Below are 18255 nucleotides of genomic sequence, written 5' to 3'. Positions count from 1 at the left end.
CCAACATCTGGTAGGCAGGAACCACCTTGCATTCTTCTTTGCGGCCAACGTGACCTTCATTCAGTGTTCTACACTAAAAACTGTTGTTAGTCTTGGAACTAAATACAATTCTAAAACTAGAGTTATTATGAACATTTAGCTTCCATATAAGTAACAGAAAGAGTTCTTCATAAAACAGTGCAAACACTACATCAAAAGACACACATGTTACACACAGCACAAGCCCACGAAAATGATGCAAAATTGGTGTTTTACTCTAAGAACTTTCTATTCTATAAATGACTGGCTCTAATTCAAAGAAACTGTCTTTAATTCATGTTAAAATAAGCCACTTCTTTTTAAAGTGTAACTGCCAATTATCAGCCAAAGAGGCATCAGGAGATTTTTACCTTAAACAACTCATACCCAAACTAAAAAGAGTTAGGTGTGAAATTAAAGAAATTTTGTATAAACAAATTTATAAGCAGCTCTTTTCAACAAAACTTTATAAATACATAGTGTCTCTGTATTTTGTTAAATTACATCTACCTGCATTGGAAATATAAGAAAAGGCCAAATGACCTCCACTCATTTCAATACTTTTAAGTAATGATACTCTATAGGATGTCCCAACCCAAACAGAAGGAACTCCTCTCTTCAGGAGACACACACCACAAACAAGCACAAAAACAAACTGTCAAAATTCTCCTCTTAAACTTGAATCTACTTTTATCCCTCAAGTTACTTCAGGATAGATCTTCACAAGAGCAACAATGTATAATGCTTGCTGAAGGGTAGGCAGGGAAAAACCTTCCTTAGTATTTCCTGGCTTCTCCCTGTTCAACACCTGAGATATTCAGGGTCTGAAAGAATCTAGGGTGATATCACAATGGGTTAATAAATATTTCTTTCAGACACTGGTGAAGGACAGTGGTGATTTCAAGACATTCTGATTTGTATTCAGTGACATTTACCATCAATTTCAAGTGGTTAATAGTTGAACTTCATCTAGTCAATTTTATTTGTAGCTTGAGGGACAAAGGATTTGCATGCTCCTCCACCCCACACATTCTAGTTTCTTCTTAAATAAGAGTAAACACACAAACCCTCAATACTCCCTCTCTGATGGCCAACACAGGATATAAAATTATAAAGCTTTTCTTTCAAGATCGCTCATAGACAAAATTAATCCCTCTCCAACAGTTTATTAACAAATATTTTAAGCTTACTGCCACTTCCCAAGGACCGTGAAGGATTCATGTCTTCTAACTAATGCTTCTCCACAGAATAACAGTGCTCACAGACTCCTCAGTCAATTTTAATTATAGAGATTTCAGAATCTCTACATTAACAGAAACATGTAATTCGATGTAGTTAAAAAATTAAAATAGCTTGATTTCAGCCATGCAATATATGAAGAAAGAGTTAAGGGATCTTAGTGTTTTTCTTAAAGTAAATAAAAGGTAAAGAAAATGAAAATTTAACCTTGTAAAAGATTATAATTATAAATTTGGGAAGTATAGTATAATTTAATGAATCTTAGCCATTGAAGCTATAGTCAGTATAATAGTAAGATAAGAGGGGAGCCCCAAAGTCAGTCTATACCACTCATAGATTCTGAGAGTGGTATGATAAAATTTGGGCCTTATTTAGTAATCATGAACACTAACAAGGACTCTGTTCATGCTGAGGAGAAAAAAGTGATACAAAAATATGAATACATAATAGAAGAACTCCTTACAATAAGAGTGACTAAAGCATGTATATACTCTTCATAATAATACAATTAGAAATACATTAATAGGAGAGTTAATATGCTTTGTGCAACAAAATTCCCAAATAAAATGTTCATCTCTTGGAGTAGATGGGATCAGAGGTATGTGGTAATGTGTTCAGCCTTTAGGTGACGTTTCAAAATGTTTTTCCAATAGACACAGCTGTAGAAAGACTCGTGACATTTTCTATCAGGTCAGTCTAATCTGATTTTTCCTTTACCAAAATGCAAGCCAAATGTAATGAACTATATTATATAAACTGTCAGGAAATGTTTGCTTTTAGAAAATTTTCATGAATTTATATTTCTTGAAAAATTCTTACCCATACTTAGCCTAAAATAAAAGTGAGAAAAAGCAAAAGCAAAGAAAAATACCTTATTTCCTCTTTAGTGATATCCCTTAATGCAATCAGTTAAAAAAAATTTAGAAAGTTAAATGAAAACACAAACAATTTACAATCTAGAATTTTATTAAGAAAATAAAAGAGCCTCAGCAATTTTAGACTTTCTCACTTGGTCTCTGACTTCGACTTCCATTCTTCCCTCTGTTCCCCCTCTGTGGTCCCTTGTTTCCCACCTCTTTCATACTCTACTTTCTCCTTCTTCTATGCCCATCTCCTCAATCCTCCCAGACACCAGAGGTACTACTAATCCCTTCAGGTAAATACATATTTCACTTGAACAGTGCCACTTTATATCCTAAAACCTGTAACAAGTCTGACATTTTAACCTTCCTATTCAGCATTTGTCAAAAGTGCTTGTTTGAAAGAGCTTTAAGCCTCACTTCTGGTGGGTTGACTCTCTTGAGAATCTCATCAATAGAGCCATATAGGAGATGAAGCTAATTCTACCTAATCTACAAAACCTAATTCACCTTTTATTTTTAATGATTACCTGCATTTGGGATGAAGAGAATCAGAGAGGACCTGCTGAGCTGCTGCAGCATCTCTTTCTGCAAAATACCTATAGTTGGAGGGAAAAGAAAACCATAACTCCAGACCTTTAGAATACATTCATTTCAACCCAATTTGAGGTCATTTTGGATTCAGAAACGGATACCAAAATAAGTGATATCACTTGTTTCAGCTGCTCCAGAGAATGAACTGCTTTTCATAACAGAATTTTCCAAATACAATGAGAATCTAATAGGGTACTTGTAAAACCCACAAAGTTTTAGTAATGATTCCAGGAGGTTTGAAAATTTAACTGTGAACTTTACCATTCCCCAGAGAGCCAAAGATATTCTTAATGAGGGTTATAGATTCTTTTGTTTGTCTGCTTTTAATTTTATTTATTTTTTAATTGAAGGATAATTGCTTTACAGAAGAGGGTTATAGATTTTTAGTAGGAAGGCAGAATGAGGCCCCTCAGAAGGCAGAAAAAGCCTGGATGAAGGCAACATGGTGAGAGGTTCTGACAGCCAAACAGCAGAGGAAGGATGAGACTAGATGAGGTTCAGTGTATCTTCTTGGAGAATATTCTTGGGGTAAATTTTGGATGAAACATCTTACAGAGCATAGAGATGTTAAATTTCTGTTTTGGGGGGAAAAGGGCAATGAATTTCCTAACAAATGCAAAAAGCTTACATACCCTCAAAAATACATCATAAAAGTTACTTCATAAAGACAATTATAAAATACAATTAAGAATAGCATATATTATTTGATTTGATGCATATATAATTTCTTGAATATATCTAAAGGATAAAACAAGCTCTTAAATTTTCTTTCAAAAAGTTCAAAGATAGCAAATTTCATAAACATATCCATGATTATTAATGAAATTGAGTCTCTTCATACTTTTGTTGGTCATCTAGGTTTCTCCTTTTATAGCCTATCTGTTAATATTTCTTGGTCCAGTATATCTTCAAATGCATTCAAATAAATAAGATAAATGAAGCCTCAGAGCCTCATATAATGGAGATGGATCCTTTATCATATATGAATGTCAACCTTGGTTTTCATTTTATCTATGGTGGCTTATCTTGCAGAAAGTTTCACTTTTAATGTCTGAGATCCATTGATTTCTCTTTTACAGCTTGTGCTTTTTTGGTTTTTGTCTTTAAGAGATCCCTCTTTACTCACATATTTCAAAGATTTTCTCCTAAAAGTTGTAAATAGTTGTTTTTGACATTCCACTTGTAAACTGAGGTGAGGTAGATATTTATTTTTCAAACGGAAAGTCAACTGTCCCAGCTGTACTTATCAAAAGCTCATCCTTTACATACTTATTTGCAACCCCACCTTTACTTTTCTATCCATTCACACATTACATAATAATGTAACATTTAAAACACTTTATAAAAGAATGGGTGACTATTCAGATATAAAGAACAAACTAGTGGTTACCAGTGGAGAGGGGGAGGAGGACAAAATCGGAGTAAAGGAGTAGGAGATACAAACTGTTGGGTATAAGACAAGCTACAAGGATGTATTTTAAAACATGGGGAGTGGAAGCAAAATTTTCTCATAACTGTAAATTGAAGGTGACCTTTAAAACTGTATAAAATATATACCATCTTAAAAAAAGGCATGAGTGATTATTAAACTTCATAAATTTAAAATAAAAGCAAAGATCTAGGGGGGAAATGGGTGCTATTAAAAACGTCATTTTTTCTTTTAAAAACATATCACTACCCTTCCTAAGAACAACCATAAGGACTCCTTTTTTCTTGAAAATGAATGGCTACAAATGACCCAATTTAAGCATGAAAAAAATAATGAGGACAATTATTAAATCACATAAGCACACAAAAACCAGGAGTTAAAATGATAATTTAAAAATATAGAGATAAAGCCAAAAAAAAAACCCAAAGTTTGATCACTAACAAAAGCACTAGGGCACCAACTCCTTCCTCTGAAAATTGGTAACTTATTTACTTGAGCAGCTATCCTGCCTGTCTTTTAGAGAAACCAAACAACCGTATTTAATAAAAGAAACAGTCTTTACAGATTTCCAGCCAAAAATTGTGGGAAGAAAAACAAAATTAGGAAATGGTTAAATGGCTAGACGGCAATGGAGACATCAGGCTGTGATTCCTCTGACTCATTTCAGCGTAAAACTGACAGTGCGGATGCTACACTCTCAACATGAACCTATTCAAGTGTTTTCGAATATCTCTTATTTTCAAGAAATGCCACGATGGGTACAAATGCAAACAGACAAATATAGACTGTGGGATATTTCATAGTACAGGAAAGTTGACCTAGATTCTTGCATGAGTTTAATGACAGGATTGGGGGTGCAAAAGGGGAGGACAGAGGGGGAGAAATTGCTTGAATTAAAAAAGACCAGAGAGATAATCATTAAGTGCAATGCAGAGATCTTACATGGAACTGGATTATGACAAACCAGCTATAAAAGACATTTTTGAGAGAACTGGGAAATTTGAATATGGTCAGGATATATAGATAATACCAAGGAATCATTGTTAATTTTGTTAGGTGTAATAATGTCATTGGGGTTAACATAAGGTAATATTCATGTCTTCTAAAGCTACATATTGACATATGAGACTGAAACTACAAACAGTATAAGATTTTCATTAACATAATTCTACCAAAAAAAAGTGCTGCAAGTATTTCAAAATGTCAATAATTACTAAATCTGGATGATCAGTATAAAGGGGATTCTTTATAATCTCTCCTCTGTTTTTGTATACAATGGAAATGTTTCATAATAAAATAATTAAAATAAATTTGAGACTTGTTTAAAAGAATGCATAAAGTTTGCCAGATAAAAGGAAGATGGTAGTAGTTTTTTAAATTTTATGAACCTGAGTTGAAGTCAGAGGACTTGAATGTTTACTTGGAGTCTTCTGGGCAGTGGCCTCTAGGACTAATAACTCAACTTTGACATTTCAATATGAGGAGGCCAGACATCACTTTAAAACTCAACCATTCTTCATTTTACTTACTGCAAATTGTACAGTCCCAAAAGTCCCATTCCTCGGAAATCTGTTTTAGGATCATCACCTTGGAAACCAATTTCACACCATTGCTTAGAAATCCGGGATTCCAGTGGAGTATTGGGCTTCAAGAATTTCCATAACTGAAGACAAAGAAAAAATTAGCTTGTTAATATACACAGATATAATACTATTTCTTACTGGCTAAAATTTAGTAAACTACACTATTAAGAAGAACTTGGGAAATCTGAATATATGCAAGTATATTACAATTGCAGATCTGGTTATCTTTCAATTATCTATGACAACAGCTCTCAAAGTATGACTGAAAGACTCCTTGAGGGAGTCTAAGATGTTTCCAGGAAGCCTGGGAAGCAAAAATTATTTTGTAATAGAACTAAGAGGTTAGTTGTCTTTTTACTCTCATCTTCTCATAAAAATACAGTGGAATTTTCCAGAGGCTGAATGACATGTGATGATGTCATTGTACTGAAGGCAATGGAATGTATACTTGTGTATATTTTAGTGTGTTTAATCTTTCTGTTTTAGTTCCTAGTCAGTGATATGTTTATGTGTATATGTGTGTATACATACACACAATCTTCTACAGAAGATTTTTGGAATCTTCAAAAACATTTAAGAGAGTAAAGGGAAGGGAAGAAAAGGAATAATTTTGAGGTCATGCATTATTCAAGTCCTCAGAAATGATTAGCTAACTTTATAGCAAAACAATTAGCAGCACTGTTAACAAAAAGAAAGTGAACTGACTTGAGTTTCATTTCTCATCTATAACAGGGATGAGAATAAATAAGGATCATATAGTTGAACAAAGAAAGATGTTCTTGGATTAGAAGAATCAATATGTGAAAATGACTACACTACCCAAAGCAATCTACAGATTCAATGCAATCCCTATCAAATTACTAATGACATTTTTTTTCACAGAACTAGAACAAAAAATTTTGCTACTTGTATGGAAACACAAAAGATCCTGAACAGCCAAAGCAACCCTGAGAAAGAAAAATAGAGCTAGAGAAATCAACCTTCCTGAACTCAGACTATACTACAAAGCTAGTTATCACAGCATATGGTACAGGCACAAAAACAGGCATACAGACAAAGGAAATGAGATAGAAAGCCCAGAGATAAACCCATGTACCTATGGGCACCTTAGCTTTGACAAAGGATGCAAGAATATACAATGGAGAAAAGACAGCCTCTTCAATAAGTGGTGCTCGGAAAATGGGACAGCTACATGTAAAAGAATGAAACTAGAACACCTTCTAAAACCATACACAAAAATAAACCCAAAATGGGCTAAAGACTGAAATATAAGGCCAGAAACTACAAAACTCTTTAGAGGAAAACATAGGCAGGACGCTCTTTGACACAATTCACAGCAAGATCCTTTTGACCCACCTCCTAGAGTAATGGAAATAAAAACAAAAATAAACTAGCAGGACCTAATTAAACTTAAAAGCTTTGGCAAAGCAAAGAAAACTATAAACAAATGAAAAGACAATCCCCAGAATGGGAGAAAATAATTGCAAATGAAACAACTGACAAAAGATCACTCTCCAAACTATACAAGCAGTTTATGCAATGCAATATCAGAAAAACAACTCCATCAAAAAATGGGCAGAAGACCTAAACAGACATTTCTCCAAAGAAGACATACAAAGTGGTCAACAAACACATGAAAAAATGTTCAACACTGCTCATTATTAGAGAAATGCAAATCAAAACCACCATGAGGTATCACCTCACACCTGTTAGAATGGTTACCATCACAAAGTCTACAAACAATAAATGCGAGAGAGAATGTAGAGAAAAGGGAACCCTCTTGCATTGTTGGTGGGAATGTAAATGGATACAGTCACTATGGAGAACAGTATGGGGATTACTCAAAAAACTAGGACTAAAACTACCATATGACCCAGCAATCCCACTAGTAGGCATATACCCTGAGAAAACCATAATTCAAAAAGACACATGTACCCCAATGTTCACTGCAGCACTATTTACAATAAGTAGGACATGGAAGCAACTTAGATGTCCATGGACAGAAAATGGATAAAGAAATTGTGGTACAATCTACACAATGGAATATTGCTCAGCCATAAAAAGAATGAACTTGAGTCAGTTGTAGTGAGGTGGATGAACCTAGAGCCTGTTATACAAAGTGAAGTAGGTCAGAATGTGGAAAACAAATATCATATATTAATACATATATGTGGAATCTAGAAAAATGGTACTGATGAACCTATTTACAGGGCAAGAACAGAGACACAGAAGTAGAGAATGGACTTGTGAATACAGCGGGAAGGAGAGGGTGGATGAATTGAGAGAGCAGCATTGAAATATATATACACCCATGTGCAACACAGATAGCTAGTGGGAAGTTGCTATAGAACACAGGGAGCTCAGCATGGTGCTCTGTGATGACCGAGACGGGTGAGACGGTGGTGGGGAAGCTCAATAGGGAGAGGATATGTATATACATAGAGCTATTTCATGTGGCTGTACACCATTGTAAAGCAATTACACTTCAATTAAAAATAAAAATATATTGTCACCCTGCTTATTTAGCTTGTATGCAGAGAACATCATGCGAAATGCTGGGCTGGATGAAGCTCAAGCTGGAATCAAGATTGCTGGAAGAAATATCAATAACCTCAGATATGCAGATGATACAACCCTTATGGCAGAAAGTGAAGAAGAACTAAAGAGTCTCTTCATGAAGGTGAACGAGGAGAGTGAAAAAGCTGGCTTAACTCAACATTCAAAAAACTAAGATCATAGCATCCACTCCCATCACTTCATGGCAAATAGATGGGGAAAAAAGTGAAAACAGTGACAGACTTTATTTTCTTGGGCTCCAAAATCACCGTGGACTGTGACTGCAGCCATGAAATTAAAAGACACTTGCTTCTTGGAAAAGAAGCTATGACAAACCTAGACAGCATATTAAAAAACAGAGAGATCACTTTGTCGACAAAGGCCCATATAGCCAAAGCTATGGTTTTTCCAGTAGTCAAGTGCAGATGTGACAGTTGGACCAGAAAGGTTAAGTACTGAAGAATTGATGCTTTTGGACTGTAGTGCTGGAAAGATTCTTGAGAGTCCCTTGGACAGCAAGGAGATCAAACTAGTCAATCCTAAAGGAAATCAACCCTGAATATTCACTAGAAGGACTGATGTTAAAGCTGAAGCTCCAATAGTTTGGCCACCTGATGCAAAGAGTCAATTCATTGAAAAAGACCTTGATGCTGGGAAACACTGAGGGCAGGAGGAGAAGAGGGCGACAGAGGATGAGATGGTTGGATGTCATCATTAACTCAATAGAAATGAGTTTGAGCAAACTCCGGGAGACAGTGAAGGACAGGGAAGCCTGGCGTGCTGCAGTCCATGGGGTCATAATAAGTCAGACATGACTGAGCAACTGAGCAACAATGAAAAATAAAAAGATAATAATGTTCATGCTGCTGCTGCTGCTAAGTTGCTTCAGTTGTGTCCAACTCTGTTGCGACCCCATAGATAGCAACCCACCAGGCTCCCCTATCCCTGGGATTCTCCAAGCAAGAACACCGGAGTGGGTTGCCATTTCCTTCTCCAATGCATGAAAGTGAAAAGTGAAAGTGAAGTCACTCAGTCGAGTCCGACTCTCAGTGACCCCATGGACTGTAGCCTACCAGGTTCCTCCGTCCATGGGAATGTCCAGGCAAGAGTACTGGAGTGGGTTGCCATTGCTTTCTTGGATAATGTTCAGGAATAAACCTCAAAAAGATATTATCATTGTTAACAGTTACCTAAAATAATTTATGATCAATTGCATTTTACTGGACAAATATAAATTCTAGACATTATGCTCTTCACTGCTTAAGAAACTGGTTGTACTTTTTCAACTTCCTATTGAAAAATAAATGCAGTATGTATTACTACTTGAGAGAGTGAGAAAAACTGAAACCCTCAACTGTATATATATGTAATGTTCAAAATATTAGTTTTTTCTAGTAAATGAAGATGGGTATGTAAACAATTTACTTTTTAGGATATTAATAACATTTCATGTTATATCTTCATTATAGACAAGGATAAATAGAAATATAAAATTTCCTGTTACTATTTAAGATATAATTCACCTTTTATTTTTTTTTTAATTTTTTAAAAAAATTTTTTTCCCTTTATTTTTTTTTCAGTGGGTTTTGTCATACATTGATATGAATCAGCCATAGATTTATACATATTCCCCATCCTGATCCCCCCTCCCTATAATTCACCTTTTAAATTGCTAATTCTGTCATATGGATTTTAAAACTTAAAGGGAACAGTATATGTCACATCTGACATAGTATAAAGGAAAGTTCAATGACAGGAAATACTAACAAAAAGTTGTAATTCATCAAAGTTCTTTTAGGCATTAATGCAAAATTACTTATTATTCAAATGATACAATATTTTGTTTTAGCACAAGAGGTAAATTCAATCTAAAGGGTGAGAAAAATTTTCAGAGAAAAGAAAGTATATCTATCATGCTTGAAAGTAAAATATCAAACTGATATAAGAAATCTCTTTTTTTAAAAAAAAATATTTATTTAGTTTTGGCTGTGCCGGTTCTTCATTGCTGCGCAGGCTTTTCTCTAGTTGAGGCAAGCGGGGCTACTCTCTAGTTGCAACGCATAGGCTTCTCATTGCAGTGGCTTCTCTTTTTATGATGCATGGGCTCTATTGTTTCAGTAGTTTCAGCACATGGGCTCAGTAGAGCAGCTCCTGGGCTCTAGGGCACAGGCTCAAGAGTTGTGGCAAACAGGCTTAGCTGCTCTGATGCATGTGGGGTTTTCACAAATCAGGGATCGAACCAGTGTCTCCTGCATTGGCAGGTGGATTCTCTACTATTGGGCCACCAGGGAAGCTCCCAGAAATCTCTTGTTATATTCCCCATATAAGAATTTGCCAGTGCTCTTTATTCATCAAAAGACAAAATGCTATAATTCACTGGACGAGTACAAAAAACTGAGAGAAAAGATCTCCTTAAAAAAAAAATCCTCTGGGAACTGATTTGGTTACTGCCACAGTGAAAACCAAGCAAACAAAAACAGATTGTAAAGCTCATCATATTCACTTGAACAATATCTGGAAGTAATCTCAAGGCCCTACACCATTTAAAAATACCTGGTTTGATCAAGTGAGTGGAGTAAAATGCCAACAGCAAGCATTTCATTTCTACAGTTAAATGATAAACTTCCTTCATTCAGAGAATACTTGGTTTGGGAAAGTAAAAGCTTTGAATGATAAAATGTTTTAAAAATAAATTTAAAAAAGAAATTCCATTTTAATAATTTCCTGTATCACAACAGACGAGATTAATGGCTAAAAAGTGTTCTTAATTTCTTAACGTCACTTTCATGGAAAATGAAAACCAGTGATGCTAAACCACTTACATGAAGTGCTACCAAGTGTACATTTCCTGTAAGAATGCTTGAGTTACTGCCTACTGGATTCTCTTCTGATAGATAGGCTCTTCCCAGAAAAATACCAGGAGGCAGCAGGGTAGCTCTGAAAGGTAAGGTCATTTCTTGCACCTGGAAGCTGACTGAAATCTTAACTAAGGTGGTGGGCCTCTGGTGGGGGGCTTTGATGAGTCTAGCCATCTAAGGCTATACTACTGGGAGTAGAATTATTACAAAGCCACCTGCCATCCGCAGAAGACAAGGGTTAGAAGGGTCATTCTTGTGCAGATGACAAGCCAGAGATGTGAAAGCTGCATGCTGAGTCAGTCCACCATCCTGTGCCCTGTTTAATTCTCTCCTCTTTGCATTCAGACTTTATCGCAAGTGTATTTGAACACTTCTGCCCTGTCTCTGGTTTGCTGCAGAACAGAAAGAGAAAGGGCATTTGTCTATGTTTCCACTGAAGAAGCAGCAGCTCTAAGATCAGACCTCTTAATTTTGAGTTAAATTTTTCCCATTAAGTACATGAATGCACCTAAAGTTTTGCCTTTACTATTAATTTGGTTAGAAAACACTTAATAAGGATGTCCGTTTGAATAACGCATATGGACAGTGCTACATAAGTGTAAACTGATGTTAATCAGTTTTATCCCAGCCTATGCTTAAATGACCATAACAATCAAGGCTTTTTTTTTTCTTTTCTTTTTAAAATAACTTTATAATTTTGGGTTTTTAAAATAATTTAATTTATTTGGCTGTTCTGGGACTTCGTTGCTGGGCTTTTTCTCTAGTTGTGGTGAGCAGGGGCCATTCTCTAGATGCAATAGTACATGGGCTTCTCATTGCAGTCACTTCTCTTGTTGCAGAGTGGAGGCTCTAGAAACATGGGCTTTGATAGCTGCAGCACATGGGCTCAGGAGTTGTGGTGCCTGGGCTTAGTTGATCTGTGACATGTGGCATCCTTCTGGGCTAGGGATGGAAACCATGTCTCCTGCACTGGCAGACAGATTCTTTGCTGAGCCACCAGGGAAGCCCCAGATTTCTTTTTCATAGTTTATAAGAAGAAACACTGATAATGGTCTCTTATGTTTATATAAATGAAAGCAATTAAACAATCTGGCAATATATCACTCAAGCCTCTAAACCAAGGGTCAGCAAACTTTGTCTGTAAAGGGTTAGACAGCAAATATCTTAAGGCTTTGTTGGCTATAAGCTCACTGCCACAACTACTTGATTTTTTCAATGGGGTATAAAAGCAGCCATAGACAACATATAAATCAATGAGCATGGATGTGCTCCTATAAAACCTTACTTAGAAAAATGGGTGACAGGCCAGATTTTGACCTACAAGTTTTGGTTTTCTTATTTTAGCTCTAAAGAATTTTGTGAAGCCCAAGTTGGATGGCGTGGCTTAATCTGGGTCATGGTGAATGACAAGAGTATGCGGCAAAATGTACTGTACATAATAGGATAAAGGAGAAATAGCTTAAAGAAATAAACTGGGAAGGGTCCAAAATGCATGTGAAGATGCATTCTGGTTTTCTACTACCAGACACCGGAAACCTGAAGTTTGTAATTGAGAATACAATGAAAATAATCCCTCCAGTGGTACTTTAGAAGATGGAAGGAAGGAGGCTAATGGTCAGTGGCAGAATTAAAAGGCTATTCTATTAGCTCAAGTTGGAAATGATGGCTAAAATAAGGCAGTGGGAACAGAAATCATTTGAGAGGTATTTTAGAGACACTCTATGGATAAGATTTAGTGACTTTTGTAGATGTAGAATACCTCCCAAATTAGATTACAAGCCATTTGAGGGTAGAACATATGTCTTTCCTCAAAGTGCCTATTTAATTCACTAGCTGTGTGAATTGGAGACTGGACTAACATACTTTAGTTTGCTTATCTCTGCAGTAATGAAAAGCAAGATTGGGCAAGATGGCAAAGTAGAAAGATTCTGAGCTCACTTCCTACTACAGGCACATCAAAATCACAACTATTTACAGAAAAATCATCAATGAAAAAGACCAAAATCTACCAGAAAAAAATCTTTTACAACTAAAGATTAACAGAAGGAATAACAAGACGGGTAGGAGGGGTGGAGTTACAATATAGTCATGTCCCATACTCCAGGTGGGTGATCCACAAATGGGAGGATAATTAGATATTAGAAATGCAGAGGTTCTCTCCAAGGAGTGAGAGGTCTAAGTCTCATATCAGGCTCCCCAGCCTGGGGGTCTTGTGCTGGGAAGATGAGCCCCCAGAGTATCTGACTTTGAGGGTCAGTGGGGTCTTTCTTTCTGAGTTACCAAATGGCTAGGGGAAATAGAAACTTCACCCTTAAAGGGCACACACAAAATCTTACACGCAGTGGGACTCAGCCAAGAAGCATTAATTTGATAGGTACCTGGGTCAGACCTACCTGCTGATCTTGCAGAGTCTTCCAGGGGGAGAGAAGGCAACTGCAGCTCACCCCGAGAACACAGACTCTTATGGCTGCTATTTTGAGGAGTTCATTCTACCACATGGATAGTGGTACTGGCAAGCACCACTGTAGACCCAGGACCCAGCCCTGCTCTGGCCCAGAATACTGCAGGCACCAGCACTTAGACATCTCAGGCCAAGCAACTAACTGGACGGGGACAGAGCCCCACCCACCAGCAGATTAGGTGACCTTATGACATTTTAAACCCACAGTTGCTTCTGGAATATGGCCCTTCCAATCAGAGAACCAGGAATCCAACTCCTTCAATTACTGGGCAGGCACCAGTCTAAGAATCACCTGGGTTCTGGCCCTGCTCCCTAGGGGACCTTCTCTAGCCTCTAGAGCAGCCTCACCCACCAGGGAGCAGATAACAGTCACAAGCCTATGTACATGGCCTATCGGCCAGTAGGCCAGGCCCTGCACTGGGACCAGCTAGGCTCTGGCCCCACTTATTAGCAGGCTAACAATACAAGCTTTGGGGTGCTCCAGACCTTACACCCAACTGTATCAGGAACTGACTCCATCCACTAGCAATCTGACACCAGCTCTGGGACCCCCTTGGTCCTGCAGCCAGCTCCCTAGACCTGCACTCCACCCACCAATGTGCCAGCACGAGCCTCAGGGCTACCCACGATTCTGCAGCAGCTGCCGCCTGACCTGGTCCCACCAGCCAGCAGGCAGAAGCCCCCACACAAAGCAGAGTCTGGCAACCAACGGGATCAGTGACTAACAAGTCTGCCACACTGCCTACATAATCAGCTCCCCACAACAGAAGAGCCCATGCAGTTCTCACAGGTGGACTCCCTAAAACATAAAGCTCGGGTAAAGAGAGGGAAGTTTACTGCTGGGACACATAGGACATCTCCTACAAAAAGCCACTACTCCAAGTGTGGGAGATATAATCAACCTACTAGATCATAAAAATAAAAAAAGCAGGAGATTGGTTCAAGATGGTGAAGTGGAAGAATGTGCGCTCACCTCCTTCTGTAAGAGAACCAAAATTACAACTAAATGCTGAACAACCATCAAAAGGAAGATGCTGGAACCCACCAAAAAAAGCACCCCATGTATAAAGACAAAGGAGAAGCCACAATGAGATGGTAGAAGGGGCACAATTACAATAAAATCAAATTCCATACTAGCGTAATGGCGACCCACAAATTGCAGAACAATTATACCATAGAAGTTCTCCCACTGTTGCAAAGGTTCTGAGTCCCACGTCAGGCTTCCCAACCTGGGGAATAGGCAAAGGGACTAGGACTTCTCAGGAAATCTGATCTTGAAGGCCAATGTGGATTTGACTGCAGGATTTCCACAGGACTAGGGGAAACAGAGACTCTACTCCTGGAGTGCACACACAAAGTCCTGTGTGCATCAGAGTCCAGGGAAAAGGAGCAGTGAACAAAGGAGACAGAACCAGATCTATCTGCTAGTGTTGGAGGGTCTCCTGCAGAGGGGTGGGGGTGGCTGTGGTTTACGTGTGGGTACAAGGGCACTGGTAGCAGAAGTTCTAGGAAGTACTCATTGGTGTAAGCCCTCCTAGAGGCCTAGAGGAGCCTCTGGCTCCAGGGCTGGGTTGCCTCAGGCCAAACAACTGACAGAAAAGGAGTGCAGGCCCACCCTGCAGATTAAAGTTTTCTGAGTACAGTCCTGCCCACCAGAGAAAGATACAGTTCTACTAACCACCAGTCCCTCCCAACAATAAACTTGCACAAGCCTCTTAGATTGCCTCATCAACCAGAGGGCAGACAGAAGCATAAAGAACTGAAATCCTGCAGCATCCAGAAAGAAAACTACAATCACAGAAAGCTAAACAAAATGAAAAGGCAGAAGATTATGTTTCAGAGGAAAGAAAAAGATGAAATCCCAGAAAAACAATGAAATGAAGTGGAGATAGGCCATCTGCCACAAAAAGAATTCAGAATAATGCTGAAGATAATACAGGATGTTGGGGGAAAATGGAAGCAAAGATTGAGAAGATGTAAGAAATGTTTAACAAAGATCTAGAAGAGAGTCCGAGGCAGGACAAACCTAAGGAGGAACACACTGAGATGCAGAGTAATCAAACTGACAAAAATTAAAGACAAAGATAAAATCTTAAAAGCAACAAGGGAAAAACTACATAACATACAAGGGGACTCTCATAAAGTTATCAGCTGATTTCTCAGGAAAAACTCCGCAAGACAGAGGAGTGGCACAACATACTTAAAGGGATGAAAGGGAAGAACCGACAGCCGAACACTCTACCTAGAAGGCCTCATTCAGATTTGATGGAGAAATCAAAAGCTTCACAGACAAGCAAAAGCTAAGAGAATCACCCAATCAACTGTGCAACAAAAGGAACTTCTCTAGGTGGGAAAGAGACTAGCAATTTACAAAACAAAACAAACAGACAGACAAAAAACCATGTAAACAGATGAACTGTTATATCACAACTTGATGGGAACAGCAAACCTCCACACCACAATATATACACACAGAAAAGTAAAAGCAAGTCAAACACAACACCAAAGATGGTCATCACAAGAGAAGAAAATGAAAGAGACCTATAAAAACAAACCCAAAACAATTAAGAAAATTGATATAGGAATACACATATGGATAATTACCTTAAATGTAAATGGGTTAAATGTGCCAATAAAAAGACATAGACTGGCTGGGTGGATACTATAACAAGACCCCTATATATGCTGTCTACAACAGACCCACCTCAGATGTAGGCATATATACAGACTGAAAGTGATGCATTGGAAGAAGGTATTCCATGCAAAAGGAAATCAAAGGAAAGTTGGAGTAGCAATACTTGTATCAGACAAAATAGACTTTAAAACAAAGACTGTTATAAGAGACAAAGAAGGATGCTACATAATGATCAAGGGATCAATACAAGAAGGAGGTACAACAATTATAAATATATATGCACCCAATATAGGAGCACTTCAATATGTAAGGTAAATACTAACAACCATAAAGGGAGAAATCGACAGCACAATCATAGTAGAGGACTTAACACTCTGCTTTCATCAACAAACAGATCATCCGTATAGAGAATCATAAGGAAATAGGCCTTAAATGACATATTAGACCAGATGGACTTAATTGATATTTATAGAGCATTCCATTCAAAAGCAGCAGAATATACATTACTCTCAGGAGCTATGTGACATATTCCAGGATTAACCACATGCTACGCCACAAGGTCAGCCTTAAAAATTTAAGAAAATTTAAATCATATCCAGCATCTTTTCTAATCACAATGCTATGAGATTAGCAATAAACTACAAGGAAAAAAAAATGGGAGAAGGCAATGGCACCCCACTCCAGTACTCTTGCCTGGAGAATCCCATGGACGAGGAGCCTGGTGGGCTGCAGTCCATGGGGTCGTGAAGAGTCAGACACGACTGAGCGACTTAACTTTCACTTTTCACTTTCATGCATTGGAGAAGGAAAGGGCAACCCACTCCAGTGTTCTTGCCTGGAGAATCCCAGGGATGGGGGAGCCTGGTGGGCTGCCGTCTATGGGGTCGCATAAAGTTGGATATGACTGAAGTGACTTAGAAGCAGCAGCAGCAACAAGAAAAAAACTACAATAACACAAACACATGGAGGCTAAGTAATATAAAAGTAAAAAACAAATGGATCACTGAAGACATCAGAGAAAATTTAAAAATACCTAGAGACAAATGAAAACACAATGATCTGAAACCCAGGAATGCAGCAAAAGTAATTCCAAGAGGGAAGTTTATATTAATAAAACCTATTACCTTACCTCAGGAAATAAGAAAAAATGCAAATAAAGACCTAATCTTACATCTAAAGCAACTAAAAAAAGAACAAACAATAACCTAAGTTAGCAGAAGTAACAAAATCATAAAGATCAGAGCAGAAATAAACGAAACAGAGACAAAGAAAATAATATAAAGATCAATGAAATTAAAAGCTAGTTCTTTGAAAAGATAAACAAAATTGATAAACCTTTAGTTAGACTCAACAAGGAAAAAAACAAGTAATTACAACTGACACCACAGAATATAAATGATCGTGAAGAAAATGAAGTCACTCAGTTGTGTTCGACTCTTTGTGACTCCATGGACTGTAGCCTGCCGGGCTCCTCTGTCCATGGGATTTCCCAGGCAAGCATCCTGGAGTGGGTTGCCATTCCCTTCTCCAAGGGACTGCCTGACCCAGGGATCGAACCCAGGTCTCCTGCACTGCAGGCAGACTCTTTACCATCTGAGCCACCAGGAAAGCCCACAAAGGATTGTAGGAGACTACTATAAACAACTGTATGCCAATGAAATGAACAACCTAGAAGAGATGGAAAAATTCCTAGAAAGTGCAATATCCTAGGGCTGACTGGAGAAGAAATAGAAAATATAAACAGTTCTATTGCAAGTAATGAAAGTGAATCAGTAATATGAAAAAAAAAATAATAAAACCTCTCAATAAACAAAGTCTAGCACCAGTAACCTCCCTAGGCAATGGAAATACAAGCAAAAATAAACAAACAGGGGATAACCAAACTTACAAGCTTTCGCCTAGCAAAGGAAACCATAAACAGAATGAAAGACAGTCTATGGACTGGGAGAATATGTTTGCAAACAATGCAACCAACAAGGGCTCAGTTTCCAAAATATACAAACTGTTCATGCAACTCAATAA

The 18255-nt window shown here is 37.8% G+C and overlaps 1 protein-coding gene across 4 annotated transcripts in view; it reads right to left on the bottom strand.

The window, feature by feature from the left end:
• ELMOD1 (ELMO domain containing 1) overlaps positions 1–18255 on the bottom strand; it is an 82955-nt gene that overhangs the window by 16517 nt on the left and 48183 nt on the right. For all 4 annotated transcript variants that reach the window (XM_043898224.1, XM_043898229.1, XM_043898239.1 and 1 more), the window contains 2 exons: positions 5670–5803; positions 2648–2716 (listed from right to left, as the gene is read on the bottom strand). In XM_043898224.1, coding sequence (XP_043754159.1) covers positions 2648–2716; positions 5670–5803 — 203 coding nt within the window. The remainder of the gene's footprint in view (positions 1–2647; positions 2717–5669; positions 5804–18255) is intronic.

Source organism: Cervus elaphus, chromosome 1, assembly GCF_910594005.1.
Source record: "Cervus elaphus chromosome 1, mCerEla1.1, whole genome shotgun sequence".
Taxonomy (NCBI): domain Eukaryota; kingdom Metazoa; phylum Chordata; class Mammalia; order Artiodactyla; family Cervidae; genus Cervus; species Cervus elaphus.
Note: the sequence above shows the minus strand (reverse complement) of the source record. Positions and strands in the feature narration are given on the sequence as shown.